Source organism: Balaenoptera ricei, chromosome 7, assembly GCF_028023285.1.
Source record: "Balaenoptera ricei isolate mBalRic1 chromosome 7, mBalRic1.hap2, whole genome shotgun sequence".
Taxonomy (NCBI): Eukaryota; Metazoa; Chordata; class Mammalia; order Artiodactyla; family Balaenopteridae; genus Balaenoptera; species Balaenoptera ricei.
In genome coordinates this window covers 591316-610482 of record NC_082645.1, presented here as the reverse complement: position 1 = coordinate 610482, position 19167 = coordinate 591316, and the positions used below count along the sequence as shown (strand labels likewise).

At 42.2% G+C, this 19167-nt stretch overlaps 1 protein-coding gene across 1 annotated transcript in view; it reads right to left on the bottom strand.

Annotated features, from left to right (window-relative positions):
- LCT (lactase) overlaps positions 1 to 17635 on the bottom strand; it is a 51710-nt gene extending 34075 nt beyond the window's left edge. The window contains exons 1-5 of the mRNA XM_059927571.1: positions 16996 to 17635; positions 7713 to 7792; positions 4640 to 4723; positions 2831 to 2933; positions 1331 to 1409 (exon numbers count right to left, since the gene is read on the bottom strand). Of these exons, the coding sequence (XP_059783554.1) occupies positions 1331 to 1409; positions 2831 to 2933; positions 4640 to 4723; positions 7713 to 7792; positions 16996 to 17635 (986 nt within the window). The remainder of the gene's footprint in view (positions 1 to 1330; positions 1410 to 2830; positions 2934 to 4639; positions 4724 to 7712; positions 7793 to 16995) is intronic.
- Positions 17636 to 19167: the final 1532 nt, after the last annotated feature.

Genomic DNA, 19167 nt, shown 5'->3' with positions numbered 1-19167 from the left:
AGAGATCAAGGTGTTAGAGAATCCTGGAGCCGGTGTCTCATGTCATCTTGTGCTTTTGCAATCATTGTGATCTCAGGGTGCCCCCTTTCTTTTTCTTTGGCCATGTCATGCATGACATGTGGGATCTTAGTTCCCCAAGCCGAGATGGAACCCATGCCCCCTGCAGTGGAAGCACAGAGTCCTAACCACGGGTCCGCCAGGGAGGTCCCCAGGGTACCATGTTTATTATGACCTCTTGAGTTTTATTTTTCTGAAAAGATAGCCCAGCACTCCTCAGCTGACTCCAAGTGTGAACAGAGAGCAGTTCTGATCTACTTGCTCATCATACTGTTCATACTCCCAGCACAAAGCCTGACATGCGCAGCTGCTTAGGGTCTGGTGATCTGAACTGCTGATTTGAAGTGAGTTGAGAGGATTGAACAATGGAAGGAGACACAGCTGAGGACAGCCAAATGTTGGGAGAGAAAAAGTACAAAGAGGTGGTGGCAACTGAAGTTTATGATCTTGGACAGAGCTGTGCTAGAAATGTCTGAGGTGAGCTCTAGCTGAAGGTCTGGGAAGCCAATGATTGCCTCCGGGCCTTGGTCCTTCCTTGACGCATGGTACATGATGTTCAGGTGTGTAACATACCCCCATGGAGAGCTGAGGGTTCTGGGAAACTCCCTGCACTGGCTTCCACATCAAACTTTTCTCGAGAAGCGCATTGGAATATAAGTTCATGAGAATGATATAATTACGGAGATAACCTCAAATCTACTCTAATTTTTTTTTCAGTATGTCACTTACAAATTTTGGTACTTTAGTCATGTGCTAAGAAATTATTTGCAACCCCACAATAATTTATAACTTTTGTCCTGAGAAACTGCTGAGTTAGGCTTCTGTCCCACTGCACAGCTGGCTTTCCTATCTATGCCATCTCCTCACGGGTAAGATGTTTCACATTTTGTGTGAGGAATTGGTGCAGAGAACTCACCTTACTTATTCAGATCACATAACTTCAGGGATGGGCAGATCTATCATTAACCCAGCCTGCTCGTCCACAACCTCACAATGCCTCCAACAAGATCTAAACTAGAAGGCAGGGGTTTAAACACCAGCTCTGCTAGTTGTGTGCACCTGGGTGAACTAGAGGAGAACCGTGTGGTGGCCAGAGACACTGCTCCCTGCTTTCCCCTCTGAGCCTTCATCTCTTGTCTCTAGAATGGCCACGAAGGACTCACTGGTCCAAGAGGCAGATGACAACAGTCCCCTGAGTTTACACATGTGAAAGAACAACAGAGTATTCTGAAAATATCAGTTATTGATAGTCCAACGGGAAATCTAACATTACCTTTTCTTGGAACTTGATGAACAGCTCAGGAATGTACTAAGATCAAACCCAATGGTGAGCATCTGTTCTTCACTTAAGGCTGTAAGAGAAGACGTTTAATTCACTCCACCTGAAGCCCAACCAACAATATGCATGACTACTATCAACAGTTTTCCTCATTTATACACCACACCCAGGCCCCAAGCAATGGCTCCAAGCCCCTCTGGAAAATTCCACAGGCTAAAGATTTATAGAAGTCAAAAGTGATAGCACAGTAGTTCTCAAACTTCCATGTGCATCAGCATCACCTGCAGAGCTTGTTCAACACAGATTGCTGGGCCCACTCCAAAGTTTCTGATCTGTTTCTGATCACAGTTTCTGATCTGAGGTGGGCTCTAGAATGTGAATGTCTAACAAGTTCCCAAGTGATGCTAATGCTGCTTGTCTGGAGACCAAACACGGAGAACAACTGACTCAAAACTCAAATATCAGAAGGGGGCAGAATTTTTTTTTTTGTAAGAAACTATACATAAACATAAAATTGACCATTTTAACCATTTAGAAAGTGATGGGATTTAGGAACGGAAATCATTATACCATCAAAGATGAGTTAGGGCAAGAGTTATTAGGTGGTATCCATGGATGCAGTTCAAGAGGTCTGTGAAGCCAGCTCAGCACTGGTTACAGGTGGTAGAAAGGGCACTACCAACTTCTCCCATATTCTGACCTTACACGGAGACTGAACTGGATATCCAGGCATGCAGGAGCGTGCCCCTTGGCCCTTCCTGCAGAGTGTCTAGTGGTCCTCAGCCCCTGAGGCCTTAGTGGACCTCCTACTTTCCCTTGGCCGGATTGGACCAGGAGCAATCTTCTTCTTCTTCTTCTTTTTTTAGTCGCACCATGTGGCATGTGGGATCTTAGTTCCCCAGCCAGGGATGGAACCCGTGCCCCCTGCAGTGGTAGCACAGAGACTTAACCACTTGACCACCAGGGAAGTCCCAGGAGCAATCTTCTGATGCATGGCCTACCCATCAGATTCACTCTCAAGAATTTGAACTAAGAGACACCAAGGAGATGCTCCATGAGCTGTGGGTCCTATATCTGAAGATTTTGATTAGGTAATGGGGAAATGAACAAAAGTAAGGTGGCTGAGGCAGCCTTGCCAAGGGGGGCAGAGATGAGAGACGTTAGAGGGAGGGGTAATGGAAGTGGACAGATGGGCACAGGGCAGTTGCCATGCTTACACCTGACATCTGAGGCCTGATGGTCTTTATTTCCAAGAGACCAAGGCATCCTTACCATCCTCGTACAGAACCTCTCTTCTTTCTTGGGTCAGTGGGAGCTAAGGGATCAAGACCAACAACAAAAAGACAAGGGACACTAAACCCATCTGGGGTGGGCTCTGAGACCACCCCTCCTCTGGTCGCTCCTCCCATTGGAACCCCAGACTTTTAAAATAGCTACCCCACAAGCCAGTGCACCAAATATCACTCCAAACCTCTCCAGTGATGGTCCACTCACCTGTGAGAAGGCTGAAGAACAGATCAGATGGGTTCTTCTTGGTGGAGAGGCAGTCCTGGAGTTTCAGATTGAAGATGAAAACTTTCACTTTTGGCTCAATAGTCTGAAATGATATAGGCCAGCAAGTGAACTGAAGCTGCCTAGAGTAAGTTTTTTGTTAACAGGGACAGATTTTAAAGATGAGAAGTCACGACACTCAATTTGGTTTTGGAAATGACCACTAGCCATCTCAGTTAATAAAGAGAGCCGACTCTAGACTTGAGGGAGAAAAATCTACACTTTTCAATAACATAGACCATTCTCTACACTGACCCCCACCAAAGAGACAGGTTAATTTCTGCCATCACCTCAGGCTACAAGGTACCTCCTAGAACCAGTCACTGTGTTAGGACCAGGAACAAGGCAGTCTGCTCATGTCAGGGGCCTGTGCTGCTACAAGAAGCTCAATCAGGTGCCACCGTCACGATGTTTATGGATGTCTAGGGCTTGCTTCAAAACAATCTGGTTTGAGAGGGGGAAGGTAGGGTATAGATGAAACAAGATCAGCCACGAGTTGAGAGATTTTGAAGCTGGGGATGGCTTCATTTTACTTTTCTTTCTACCTTTGGATATATCTGACATATTCCATAAAGAAATTTAAATGAAGCTATCTTCATTAAAATTGGAGCAGGTGTAATTTTTCTCCCATTTCTAGCCATTTCAGTGTCAAAAGAAACATCTTTAGGCTGACATGTCGTTTGACCTCACTTTAGGTTACCTTTTTTGAGGGAGGTTGGGTTTGGTCATTTTTCCCACACTAAGTTTTCCTCCTCTGAGTAGTTAACAGCCACTGAGAAATACCAATAGCAACTACTTAAAAAGAAGCCAGGCGGGTTCTTTAATTTCTCAGAGCAGCCAGTAACAATGAGCCTCAAGCCTTAATCTCTGAGAAACCAAGTAAGTCGCTCAGAACCAATTGGAGCTGTGACCCACGTAGCCTTGTTCTTTCCCTGGGCCAGGTCAATGCAGTAAAGCCAAACTCCTAAGGGAACTGAGGGTTTTCCCCTTCCTGAAAGATCCATATGCAGTGAGGCAGCCTGTGGTATCACAGGACTGGAGAGCTGGAGGAGCCCTCTGCTGAGTGGGGAAGCCTCTGGTGAGCAAAGTCTCTTCTGAGAAGGGAACGTGGGACCCCTACATGTACCTCCTGCAGAATTCAGAACCTGTGGATGTGCTGTGGGTCCTCAGGCCCTAAGACACCTGCGTGCCAGTGGGGAGCAGCAGCTGAGGCTCGGAGAGGGGGTGCAGGTGCTCTGAGGAGAGTGGAGGGATAGTGAGGGCTGGCTTGTCAGGGTAAATATTTACATGACCACATCCATGAAATGTCTGTTTTAATCTCAGAATGAACACTGGAATTTGGATTCTCAGTAGCTTTCTACACAAGAGAGCAGAGGATCCATGTAAATATTTACCTTAACAAGCCAACCCTCATTATCCTTTCCAGGGAAGACTATCTAACCTCCAGATGTTCTCTATAGGAATCTCCCCAGATGCAACTCTGCAAGTATGTGGACTCTTTTATTTGTTCACTTATTTTTGGCCACACCGAGAAGCTTGTGGGATCTTAGTTCCCTGACCAGGGATTGAACTCGGGCCCTTGGCAGTGATGAAAGCACAGAGTCCCAACCACTGGACCACTGGGGAATTCCCTGCAAGTATATGGACTCTTGGAGGAAGTTCAGTTTACACATCAGCTGAAGCATTAAATGTCTAATATGCTCTCAGGAAACTTTGCCATTCATCATCAATATGGAAAATAGCTCAAATTACCTGCAATTTACTCAGCTTCTGCCGGAAATCTGCCTCACTTTGGCATTCATAAGATAAATCAAGAGAGAGGAAGTCAACTGCATCCTGGAAATAAGTAAATAGGATCATCAGAGCACAAGGAATTTCAAGACAAAGAACTGCTCAGAAGTATTCTTTTTTTGTTTCTCCCCTTATTACTAAAAGGAATACTCCAAAATGGGATTTTCCAAGGGAGAAGCAGGATAAGGAAAAGCTGGGGACAAAGTGAGAATGTGTGTGGGGTGTGCCTACGTGTTGTGGGGAATACATCACGTGTGCCCTCAGCAAAGTGCCTGGCACACAGGAAGCTCTCAATAAATGCACACAATTGAATGAGTGAATGAAAGAAGCACCATATGCCAGAAGGGGTGGGTTTCCACCAAGTGGATGAGCACGAAGGAAGGGAGTCAGAGGCCAGAGCTGCCCTGAGCAGCACCTCCTCACGGCCTTCCACTTTGCAGGACGGAGGCAGTGGGGCCCTCACCCACCCACAGGCCCCTTAGTAACTTCAGCAGACCCTACTGGGGTTTGGGGTTTTGTTTTAATTGTAGGCTATAGTCACTGGCTACGTTCAGGCCACAGTTTAAAGTCCACCCCAGTTGGCCCTAGCCTGGTCCACATTATTATTGGAGAACAGAACTCTCATGGTCCATGGACACCCCTGTCTGTGCTCCAATTAAGGACATACCCCTCTGCCCTGTCTCTGGCCTGCATATACTTTAAGAACTACAGATTCAGAGTCTAAACACATGCAGATACCACGGTGATTCCCTCCCTACCCTCTTCAGCGAGCCATTTCTATCCTGGCCATGACCAGATCATTGCCTGTCTTCTCCCCTTCTCTTCTCTTGGGACAAAGACCGTCACTAATGGCATCTGCTGACCACCCAGTGCACTGTGACATTTGATAACTGACTCTCCTCTGGCTCCCTATGGCTTTCCCAGTCAAGTTATCATCGGTGTTTACTCAACATTCCACAGGCCTGCTCCCCGCTGGTGAGCTCCACTCGAACCTTCCCCTCTGCCCTATCAGCGCTTGCTTTGTTTGTCAATTCCATACAGCACATGATCATTGAGTTCATACTCTTGAAAGTCACTGTGCTGGGTTTAAAGAAGAGTAAGATCCACAGAAGCTTACAACTTGATACAGAGTGGTAATAGATGCACTGACTACATGAAGAACAGGCAGAAAGTTCTAAGTGCTATATGAAAAATCCACATCAGTGCTCCTCAAATCTTGGTGGGGATTAGACTCACCTGGGAACTTGGGAAGCCTATGAAGGCCCAGGGCATCCCTCCACATTAAGCCTTGGCCTCTGTGTTCTTTACTAGCTCTCCAGGTGATTCTGGTACACACCAAAGCTTGGGAGCCGCTGATCTAAACAAATGGCTAAGAGTTCCAAGCGGGGAGAGACAACAGCAGGTTGAGTGAGGGAGTATTATTAACAGAGGCCTCCTGATGGAGGGCACATTCACACAGATGTTAAAAATAGATAGAATTTTGTTGGAAGAGATTTGAGGAAGGCCAGGAGGATAGGACTTGAGGTAGGGAATGCAGGAGAGCCGCCAGGAAGCATAGCATACACGCTGGGACAAAAAGGTGAGGCCAGAGAGAGAGCAAGAGGGCCTGAGTGAGCCATATTCTGGAAGGCCCTGAGGAATTTCACCAGTTCAGGGGAGTGTAGCTTCTCAGTAGGGAATGAACAAAATTGTGCTTTCGGAAGGTGGCCCAGACACGTGGCAGGAGTGGGGGCAGAGAGACCAGTTCAAAGACTGCTGCTTGACAAACACTTTCCAATCAGCACTTTGGTCTCCTGAGCTCATAACTGATAGCAATTATCGCCCCTTGTAAAAGAATTTATGGTTATCTGGCCATACAATCAGTCTTGGACCTGGTCATTTCAGAACCTTATCATGTCTGGTTTTTAAATCCCTGAGCTGGTAAATCTGAAATTGGACCTTGGCATATGGGGCCTCCATCATAGCACAGACACCAGTGCTGCACAACTACAGAAATCAGTTGTTTTCTCTGAGGGCATTCCATAACCGCCCAGCAGCCAACATTACAAGGGCCAAAGCTGTTAAATTCTCAGATGTTTTAACTTTTCCTATTAAAATTATATTTAAAAGTTGTATTTAGGGGCTTCCCTGGTGGCACAGTGGTTGAGAATCTGCCTGCCAATGCAGGGGACACGGGTTCGAGCCCTGGTCTGGGAAGATCCCACATGCCACGGAGCAACTAGGCCCGTGAGCCACAACTACTGAGCCTGCGCGTCTGGAGCCTGTGCTCCGCAACAAGAGAGGCCACGATAGTGAGAGGCCCGCGCACCGCGATGAAGAGTGGCCCCCGCTCGCCGCAACTAGAGAAAGCCCTCGCACAGAAACGAAGACCCAGCACAGCCAAAAATAATAAATAAATTAATTTAAAAAAAAAAAAAAAAAAAAAAAAAAAGTTGTATTTAGAGGAGGTAAAAACCAGGATGGGCACTCTAGGAGCACATTATTTTAAAAAAACCCCAAAAAACCTTTACCCTAGTATCTGTTTTGCTAAAAAAACTGACCTCTCTTCTAAGAAGCTCTTTTAATAAAAAGTCAGAGCAAGAGCAGAGGCATTTGACTTCTTTGTGCAGGCAAAAGCTGACACTTGACCAAGTGAGAGCTGGGGCTACAACAAATAAAGATTTTGTTTTAAAGTAATTATGAATCTAGAGAATGCATAACACTCATAAGAGGCATTTGTAAGAATGTCAAGCAAACTATTATACAGAGGATGGATAAACAACAAGGTCCTACTGTATAGCACAGGGAGCTATATTCAATATCCTGTGATAAACCATAATGGAAAAGAATATGAAAAAGAATATATATATATAACTGAATAACTTTGCTGTACTGCAGAAATTAACACAACATTGTAAATCAACTATACTTCAATAAAATAGATTTTAAAAAAAGAATGTCAAGCCAACAGACAAAAATTTCTCTTGGTTTTTTAAAATTAAAATAGCAACTTTCCTGAGAAGTTACAGATGCTATTTCTTTGGGCTGTCATTACCTTGGCAAGTGCAGACGTAGATGGCTCTAGCAGGAGCTCGGAGACCGCCTCAGCTCGCAGGACCACAGAGAGCTTTCCGCCTGAAACCAACCAGAGGAAGGGCTGAAGGTGAGAGAGGAAGGAGCCTGTGACCCCAGAAGCCCCTGGCGAACTCATTTCCTATCGACCTTTCTATTCCATGTTCACTGACTTTAAAAAGGATTTCTTAAGAAATCACTCACATGATTTTACCCTAGCTGAAAGATTTTAGAAAACAAGGTAGCTTTTTAAAAAATGTCCCTTTAAAGAGTGTTTCACAGGATGGTGAAGTGCAGGACCCTTGTAAAGTCTTTTGTAAGAATAAAAGCAGTTCCTTCCCCCAACTCTGAGCAATGTAAAAGGCGGAAAGGCGAGAACTGCGTCCTACATTCCTAATAAGCCTTGGCCTCTGCGTGCTTTACAAGCTCTACAGGTGATTTTGATACACACTAAGCTTGGGAACCATTGATCCCAAACAGCTAAGGGTTCCAAGTGGGGAGAGACTTTTGAAAGACAGGTCGTTCTCAGGGGACTGCTGTTACCTGTCCTTTTTTGTTGTGCAAATGTCCATTCGACACTTACTGCACATGAAGGAAATATAAACCTGTGCAGCTTGTACCCACTTGCTTTGACATTTGCTCACCTAACAGTGGTGCTTAAGCTTATGTGCATCAGAATCACCTGTCCTTCTCGTCAGCCAACTGGGGTGGGCCCAGGAGCGAGTGCCTTTTAACAAGCTTCCTGGGTGTTTCTGAGGCAGTGATGCTCAGACCACAACTCGAGACACGTTGCTGTGGACTTGGGATTCCTCAGTTGTTAGCAGTGTCATCTAACTCTTTGATGTGCATAAGTCTTTATCTCCTGCTGGATTGTGTGCTCCTTGAGGAGCAAACTTAAACATTTCTCTAGGCCCTCCAAACAGCAAGCTTAGGACTGGGTGCATAGGCAAGTGCTCAGACCTGTGCTTTGGAAACAGTGAACAAAAATTGAATGAAACCAGAGTTTGAGACTTAAACTATAAGACTATATGCCTGACTTCTCTCCTGCATCCAAATTCTATACAGGAGAAAGATCTCCCCAGTCAATGAAACCACCATTAACAACCGCTGCCAACTACCAAAGTGCTTATTTTGATAAACATAATGGAACTTTGAAATCCCCTGAGCAGGGAATATCACTCAGAGACATTTAGTCCTCATTCTGATAAGATAACGATATTTTCCAGTTATTCAGTGATTGTGCCCGATGGAGCCATTTCATCTTCCACAGATTTCCATGCTTCAGTCTATCATCACATCAGCTCACATAGAACACGTGTTCTCAGACTGTGCTCAACACTTTAAAATGTACAATTTAGTATTATCTCTGGATCAAGGACATGACACAAGAGTACAGTTAATCCCTAAGCACAATTGACCCACAAATCACTTCTATTTGACTTTACAAGCTGTTTTTAGCATGAGTGAACAAATGTACCTGAAGTCCCAGAAATTCTCATATCATACAAAATAAACTTTCCGATATGGTTCCCAACCTGTTTCCAGTGCAAGCACAAACTACTTCTTAAAATAATGTAAAATGCAGATTACTCAAAACTAGATTCTCATTCTAAGCTTGCAGTTTCATGTTTTCTTGGGAATGAAATGGGGGGTAATTGCTCTGGCTTAGGATAATTTATCTTGTAATTTTTGCTGGATATGGTTAAAAGTCAGTATTCTTGTCTACAGAACTCAAAATCAGTATTTGCTGTGGGTTGAGAATTAACTGTTTCAAGGCCATGTAGAAAATCACTGCATGGCACTGTGTAAGTTCATGTCCCTCACAGGCATTACTAGATTTCACTAAGGATAAGCTCAATTCTGTTTCCCCCACAAAGGGAAGTCGTTCCTCCAAAAACCATTGCCGTTGTCCATTAAAAAATAGTCCCTTGGGCTTCCCTGGTGGCGCAGTGGTTGAGAGTCTGCCTGCCAATGCAGGGGACACGGGTTCGAGCCCTGGTCTGGGAGGATTCCACATGCCGCGGAGCGGCTGGGCCCGTGAGCCACGACTACTGAGCCTGCGCGTCTGGAGCCTGTGCTCCGCAACAAGAGAGGCCGCGACAGTGAGAGGCCCGCGCACCGCAATGAAGAGTGGCCCCCGCTTGCCACAACTAGAGAAAGCCCTCGCACAGAAACGAAGACCCAACACAACCATAAATAAATAAATTAAAAAAAACAAAAACAAAAAAAAACTATTAAAAAAAAAAAAAAAAAAGTCCCTTTCCGTTTGCTCCTTTCCCTTTTGCCCCAAATGCTTCAATAAAAGTAATACGGCCAGTATTGGACTGCCAGTATCAGTGCTTCAAGAGGTGGGTGGGGACTACAAGTGTTGCTGTAGATTGTGTCCCAGTGTTGTACAAGAGGAGGGTGCTGTGTGCAACTCTACTCTTATGTGAGAGGGATGTTCACTCTCCTGCCCTCCCTCTGACTCTCTGCTAAGAATCTTCTTTTGTATCCTTCCCATGGTAGCACATTGAAAACATCAATAGGAGGTTTATAATAACACATATAGAAAGATTAGAAAAGAACTTTTCAGAATTGTGGTAAAAATACGTAACATAAAATTTACCATTAAAAAATTTTTTAAGTGGCTTTAAGTACATCCACATTGTTGTGCAACTGTCACCACCAACTACCTCCCAAACTTCTCCATCATCTCAAGCTGAAACTCTGCGTTCATGATCAGTATCTCCCCATTTCCCCCACCTCCCAGCCTCTGGTAATCATTATTCTACTTTCTGTCTCTGTGAATTTGATCATTCTAGGTCCCTCATATAGGTGGAATCATACGATATTTGTCCTTTTGTGTCTGGCTTATTTCACTCAGCATAATGTCTTCAAGGTTCATCCATGTTGTAGCATGTGTCAGAATTTCATTTCTTTTTAACGCTGAATAATACTCAATTGTATGTATCTAGCATATTTTCTTTATCCATTCATCCTTGTCTGGGCATTTGGATTATTTCCATCTTTTGGCTATTGTGAATAATGTTGCTATGAAAATGGGTGTGCAAATATCTGTTCAAGTCCCTGCTTTCAATTCTTTTGGGTATATACCCACAAGTGCTAGATCATATGGTAATTTTATGTTTAATTTCTTGAGGAAGTGCCACACACTTTTCCATAGTGGCTACACCATTTACATCCTGCCCAGCAATGCACAGGGTTATAATTTCTCTCTATCCTCACCAACACTTGGGATCTTCTGCTTTTTAAAAATAGTAGCCATTCTGGTGGCTGATGCACATAAGCAGGAGAATTAATTAATAAAATGTGGCTTAGTCCCACAATGGAATATCAGATAGCAGTGAAAAGAAGATACTATAGCTATATTCAACAATATGAATAAGCTTTTGAAACAGTTTTGTTTGAGAAAAAAGAAGTCCTAAGGACTACAAAAAGTATAATATTCTTTCATGATGCTCAAAACCAAACCAAGCAAAATTGAATACTGTATTGTTTAAGCACGCATGCAGTTGGGATAGAAACTATATTTTTAAAAAAGTAATGGAATCTCAATGAGATACCATCAGAATGGTTAAAATAGAAAGGATGAAAATGCCAAACGGTGAGGATGTGAGGCCACTGAAATTCTCACACACGGCTAGTGGGAGTATAAAATGGAACAATTGCTTTGGGAAACTGGCAGTTTCTTAGAAAGTCAAATACATCTCTCCCCTGTAATCCAGCAATTCCACTCCTAGGTATTTATCCAAGAGAAATGAAAACATATGTCCATGCAAAAACTTGTACAAGAAGGTTGATAGCAACTTATTTATAGGAGATAAAAACTGGAAATTGCCCAAATGCCCATCAATTGTGATACATCCATGATAGAACACCACTTAGAAGAAACAAGGAGCAAATTACTAATACAGCAACAAAATGAATGAATCTCACAAACATGCTGAATGAAAAAAGACAGAAACAAAAAAGTACACACTGTATGATTCCATTCATAACTATGCTGATAGAAGTCAGATCAGTGGTTGTTCCTTGGGTAGGGATTGATTAGGAAGGGATAAAATTGATCAGGAATGGGATTTTTGGAGGTGTTGGTTCATGTCTTATATCTTGATAAAGGTATGGGTTACATGGACGTATGTGTTTGTCAAAACTAATCAAACTGTAAAATTAAGATCTATGCACTTCACTGTATGTAAATAATACCCTGATAAAAAAAGTCTCAGGAAAAAATCAGAACTGCATTTCACATTGTTTATTTTCTAATCAGCAGTAAATGGGAATTTAATTTTTGAACATATTTTTTAAACATGGTGAATTTTGGGGGGCTATAATATATTTAGTAAAATCCCACTTTTTCTGTAATTAAATATTTTTATTTAAAATGTTTGACCTTGTACCTCCATTATGGACACCAAATGGGGAAGAGGGGAAAGTCATAGACTAATAAAAGATGGATGGAATATTTAGCACAGTGGTAACCTGGGATGGGGTGGGGGAGAATGGGAGATGAGATAGGGAAGAATATACAAGTAGACATAAATTGTGGTATGGTTTGTTTTGTTTTGTTTTATAAATCTTCAACCTTCCAATTAATTTTTTAACATTAAAAAATTGAGATATAATTCATATACCATAAAATTCATCACTTTAAAGTATAAAATTCAGTGGTCTTTATTACATTTACAAAGCTGTGCAACCATCTCCACTAATTCCAGAACATTTTAGTAACCCAAGAAGAAATTACATAACCATTAGCAGTCACTTCCCATTCTCTCTTCTAGCCCCAGATATAGCTGCTCTACTTTAGTGTCTATAGATTTGTCTACTCTGGATATTTAATATAAATGAAATCATATAATATGTGGTCTTTTGAGACTGGCTGCTTTCACTTAGCATACTGTCTTCAAGGATTATCATGTTGTAGCACGAATCAGTACATCATTCCTTTCAAGGGCTGAGTAATACTCCATTGTACTGATATGCCACTTTTTGTTTATTAGTCAATTGATGGACATTAGGGTTGTTTCCACTTTTGGTTATTATGAATAATACTGCTATGAATATTTGTGATGCGTTTTTGTCTGGACATTTGCTTTAATTTCTCTTGGATATATAACTAGGAGAAGAATTGTTGAGTCATATGGTAACTCTAAAATTTAACTTGAGGAACTGCCAAACTGATTTCCAAAGTGGCTGCACCATAATTCATTCCCACCAGCAAAGTATGAGTGTTCCAATTTCTCAGCATCATTGCCAACACTTGTTATTGTGTCTTTTTTAAAAAAATAAATTTATTTACTTATTTATTTTTGGCTGCGTTGGGTCTTTGTTGCTGCGCACGGGCTTTCTCTAGTTGTAGCAAGTGGGGGCTACTCTTCGTTGTGGTGCGTGGGCTTCTCATTGTGGTGGCTTCTCTTGTTGCGGAGCACAGGCTCTAGGCACGTGGGTTTCAGTAGTTGTGGCACGTAGGCTCAGTACTTGTGGCTCTTGAGCTCTAGAGCACAGGCTCAGTAGTTGTGGCACACAGGCTTAGTTGCTCTCCAGCATGTGGAATCTTCCCGGGCCAGGGCTCGAACTCGTGTCCCCTGCATTGGCAGGTGGATTCTGAACAACTGCGCCACCAGGGAAGTCCCTGTCTGTCCATTTTACTACAGCCATCCTAGTTGATGTGAAGTGGTATAATATATATATATTATATATATGTATTATATATTATATATAATTTTTTGCTGTTTTCTTGCTCTTTAAAAAATTGAAGCATAATTGATCTACAATACTGTGTTAGTTCCATGTGCACAACATAGTGATTCAATATTTCTGTGTTACAAAATCACCACAGTATTCTGTTATATTTTAATTGTTGGACTGAGTGGTCACTCCATGGGTATTAGTTGTTGTGTGGCTGAACCACACTGACTCTATTTTGTCAGCTCCATCTTAGGCCCACAGTCCTACCCCCTCCCCTTCCTGTGTGACTGAGCTTTAGCCTACTCACAAGTAATGCACCCAAGCCAGATAAGTTTCCTATCAACTTTTACCCTTGTCTTCATCTGATATAAGAACTGGAAGAATGCTCTTTAGCTGACACAGATGGTTAATGGTCCACAAGGAATAATGGTCATGAGACCCCCGAGGGGACGGAAAAACTCCCAGTCCCACTGGTGCAGATGTGCTTCTCCCTTAATAGTCAGATTGCATTTTTAGCTTTGGCCCCTTTAAATTCCCTTGTGCCCCTTTTGGCAGTGAGGAATGCAGCTGCAAATGCTTCCAGATCGCTGTTCACCCGATCCTACCCATATGTAAGTTACCCACAATAAACTCCATAATTGCATTTTATGGAGTTGCCTGCTTCACTTTTTGGTCTCAAAGTTCCTCTTCAATTTGGGGGATATTATTCAATATCCCCACCTTCGAAAAGTTATTTTGCTTTGAACCAACATATGTTATATAACTTTTTTTGTGTATATTAAAAATATATTTTACAAAGAACAAAAAAGCTATTTAATTGGACTAAAAAGGGAGGGGAGAATGAGAGAGAGAAAGGAAGAAGGAAAACCACCTTTTGGAATAGTAAAGAGACTGAGAAGAGAATTTATTTTGTGTCCTGCATTTTATCAGGGGCAGATAATGTAGTGATGTTGATGAAACATGAAATGAAGGCTGGGAGGAATGAGCAGAAGAAGAAAAGAAGGAAAATATGAATTTAAGAAAGAAATAGTCTTTAGTAACCTGACGGAGATTAAAAATGAAATATATAAAGCATTTTAATAAACGTGTCTAGTTTTATAATTTAAATTACTCTATTATTTAGAATTTTCTAAAAACGAGACAGATTTTCCTTAATTTCAGATGATCCAGTTCAGCCTTGCCTTCTTTCAAAGTTCATTTTACTCAAAGCTTCTTCAGTAGAATCACAGCCAACAAACATTTATTTATTTATTTTCTCACTCACCCCATGATAGGCTTTCCAAAGAATCCAGTTTCAAATCTGGCATCTCCTTCTTCTCCCTCCCTCTACAGTTCATGAAATGGATAGCTGGGCTTCTTGCTGTTCCCTCGCCAGGGGCTTTGCACTCACCCCATGGCCAGTAATCCTCCAGATCCCATGGTTGCTCGCTCCCTCCCTCATTCCAGCTGGCTCAAAAGGTGGTCTGAGGACAGCTTTTTTGACAATCATATATAAAATAGCTCCATCCACACTCACACTCTTTCTGCCCTTGTCCTGCTTTTATTTTAAACGTGGAGAAAATGTTTAATCTCTCTATGAGCACATACATGCAAATAAAGAATATAAGAAGATAGTAGTTTTCAGCTGTCAAATTACCAATGACGGAAGAAAATTTTCACATACTGGGAAGTCATTCTGACTTATACATGATTTAACATAAACTTTATGCTAACTAGAACATCCTGTTTTGTAGCCTATTAAACATACATTGTACATCTGCTTTAACCATTAAAGAAGAGGATGCATTGTTCAGAAGTAAAGAATGTCTGTTTCAAAGATAGACATAAATGCCTCTTTTCCTGGGACATCAATGCTAGTACTCCTTTGATAATAAGGCTCCCTTCCCAGGTGCCAAGCCATACAGACTCGCTGTGTACATGCTAATCTGTCTTTTTTCAAAACTTTGAAGGAATATACCCCAGTCATGGTTGATGTTCTTTGTTCTGACAAAATATAAAACTGCTGAAAACCATGCTTCCCTGGCGGAGTTCCTCAGAGCTATCTGAGAGGCTGTCTCTGAGGATAGAGTCCTCAGCTTGGCTTGAATAAAAGTCTCTTCTACTCTTACAATAGATCGGTTATTGACTATTTCTGTCTATACCAATGATAAAAATAATTAACGTAATTGAAAACAGGCTGAGTGGGGTCAGAAGAACAATTTTATAACTGTTAGTTAAAGTTACAACTTCTCTGGAAAATAATTTAGCAACATCCTTTAAAGTCTTAAAGAATGCACATCTTTTGACCCAGTCATTTCAGTTTTAAGAATCTATCAGAAAGAATTTATCTGAAGGCAAGCATTTATTTATATGAATGTTCAATGCAACATAATTTTTAATAGTGAAAATTAAATAAACTTATATACAAAAATGAAAGAATATTTTAAACTCTACGATCCATTAATATAATGGGAACCTGTAACACCACTGAAAATCATGCTTTCAAAGAGTTTTTAATAAAATGAGAATATATTCATTAAATATGTTAAGTTTCAAAGGTAGAGTATACAAGTATGCAGATGTATTATATACTATGTATAAAAATATACATACAGTATACAATAAAAACCAGAAAGCATATATAACCCAAAATTGGTTCTCAAAATTGGTGTACCAATTTTTTGGTGTACCTAGCCTAGATTCACCTAGGGAATTTATTAAAATCAATGTCTTGATTCTGTCCAGGCCTACTGAATTGGAACCTTAAACTAGCCATGAAGCAGGAATACGGACAATTGTAAGCATGCTCTTCTCACTATCTGTCAGCATATTATTATTTTATCTTTGTATTTGTCTCCCCTGCTGGAATGTAGGCTTCAACTAGAACATGTAACTTGCTTTGCATAAGAAAAAGGGGAGGCTCAGGAATTCCCTGGAGGCCCAGTGGTTAGGACTCTGGGCTTCCACTGCAGGGGGCATGGGTTTGATTCCTGGTCGGGGAACTGAGGCCCCCCAAGCTGAGGGGCATGACCGAAACACACACACACACACACACACACACACACATATATATATATAAAATAAAAATAAATAAATAAATAAAAGAAAACGGGGTGGATGAGAGGATGGGCAATCTTGAAATCTTAGGAAGAGTCAGGGAGGCAGGACTGGAGAAAGAAGGACAGAAAGATAATCGGTGAAAGTGCAGACTCAAGATTGGGCAAGGGGGCTTAAAAGATATTTTTCAAAGGGAATGCTGGGCACCGTACAATGTAAACCACCCCTACCTACCTCCACCAGGAAATCTTCAGTACGGTATTAATTTCTCACTAATAAATAGATATGAGGGGACTTTTTTTTTTTTTGGCTGTGCTTTGTGGCATGCGGAATCTTACTTCCCCGACCAGGGATGATCGAACCCATACCCCCTGCAGTGGAAGCTCGGAGTCTTAACCACTGGACTGCCAGGGAAGTCCCAAGGGGACTATTGGAGGTAAGTGGAAAGAAATGCTGAGTCCTGCTTTAAGGAGAGTGGAGGAAGGTGGGTAATGAAGGCTGCCGGTGGGTCAGCCACCTGGGTCATGTGTACTCACCTTGAGAAGCATGTTTTTCATGGTAAATCTCATAGGCTTTTCTGTGGGCATCAGTGAGGATCTGGAGACGTGAAGATCTTGATTCCTGGTGCGGAAGCTCCATTATCACTTCCTCCAAGTCACTAAAAGTGAACCAGATCTCAACTAGGTCCCCAAAGGAGTGGAAGATGAAGGAGGCATAGTCAGCAAAGAGATCAGCAAAGGCCTCAGTTCTCTGGACGGTGCTGGCAGGGAGGGTCTGGTGGTGCAGGACCACCAGGGGCTGAAGCTGAGCAGTCTTGAGGGCCTCAAGGAGTTGCCGGTAGCACTGCACTGTTTCCTTGTCTGGGTTCTCGGAGCTTCCTTCTGGGAGTAGTTGTGCCCACGGCAGAAATACTTTGTAATGAGTGATCATAACGGCACGAACACTGCTAAAGTACTCTGGCAGGAAAGAGGGCAGTGGCTGGTGACAAACATAAATTTCTTTGTCTCCTGTTACAAAGGGAGAATCCTGGTTTCCCAGTGGACCCCTCAGGTTGTGTAGCAAGTCGGTGGTTAGAGGACCAGCAGCTGAAATGAAGTTTCTATCAGATTTCCAGTCTAACCCCCAACAAGAAAAACTTAGGAGGACAATAAGGACTAAATGCCAGACTAGCTCCATCTTCAAGGAACTGTTAGGAAGTATGTGGAATACTTACTTTATAACTGCAGTTGAGGTTGTAAAATACTAAGTGACTGTAAACACTTAATATGTAACTGGGTTATCTATGATAATAAAATCAGTATGTGATTCACCTATGTAATATCAAAAAATTTTAAAACCGTAAGAGACAACACAAAAACCTTAAACTTCTCACACAATTTATGCCAAGGAACCTGGGAAGTGTCTGAAGAAAAAAAGTTCTCCACATTTTTTCTTACTTACAAATTATTTTAAAACTTATTTACATAGCAGAACAAAAGTGAGTTCCTCGCCAAACTTTTTTTCTCCTTTAAAAACATGTAGGGGGACTTCCCTGGTGGTGCAGTTGTTAAGAATCCGCCTGCCAATGCAGGGGACATGGGTGCGAGCCCTGGTCCGGGAAGATCCCACACGCAGCGGAGCAACTGAGCCTGTGCGCCACAACTACTGAGCCTGCGCTCTAGAGCCCGCGAGCCACAACTACTGAGCCTGCGTGACACAACTACTGGAGTCCGCGCCTGGAGCCCTTGCTCCGCAAAAGAGAAGCCACCGCAATGAGAAGCCCGCACACCGCAATTAACAGTACCCCCCACTCACTGCAAGTAGATAAAGCCTGCGCACAGCAACAAAGACCCAACGCAGCCAATAAAAAAAAAAAAAAAAAGGAGGGACTTCCTGGTGGTCCAGTGGTAAAGAATCCATTTTACAAGGCAGGGGACACGGGTTCGATCCCTGGTCAGGGAACTATGATCCCACATGCCACGGAGCAACTAAGCCCGCCTGCCACAACTACTGAGCTCTTGTGCCTCGTCTAGAGCCCGTGTGCCACAAACTACAGAGCCCACGTGCCGTGGAGCCTGCACACCACAACTAGAGAAGAGAAAAAACCTGCATGCCACAACTAGAGAGAAGCCTGGGAGCCGCAATGAAGACACCACGTGCCACAACGGAAGATCCCGCATGCCTCAGTGAAGATCCCAAGTGCTGCAACTAAGACCCCACGCAGCCAAAAATAAATAAATAAATCTTAAAAATAAATAAATAAAATTTAAAAATAAAAATATGTAAGTAAATGATGAACACATTTTGTAAAAGATTCAAACAATACAGAAATATGTATGAAAACTTACTAATTCTCCTCTTCCTTTCCCTTTGTAGGGTAATCACTTTCAACACTGTGCTTCCTTCCAGTTTCCTTTCTCTGTACATATTAATGGCTGTTCAGGAGTCGGAATGCCAGTGTTTAAATCTCATCTGGCGAAAGTTACTAAATTTCTCTGTGCCTCAGTTTCCTCATCTGTATAATGGTGATAGATAGGTTGTGAGAATTAAATGAGGTCATTCATTAGCATATTTAGAAAAATGCAACTCAATGATAGCTATTATTACATATATACAATGCAAACATACATGTGTATAACATTTAAAATATATAATATAATTTAACCTATATGGAATTATGTCTTATGTAGCGTTCCTCAGTTTTTTTTTTCCTTCACTTAATAGTGCTT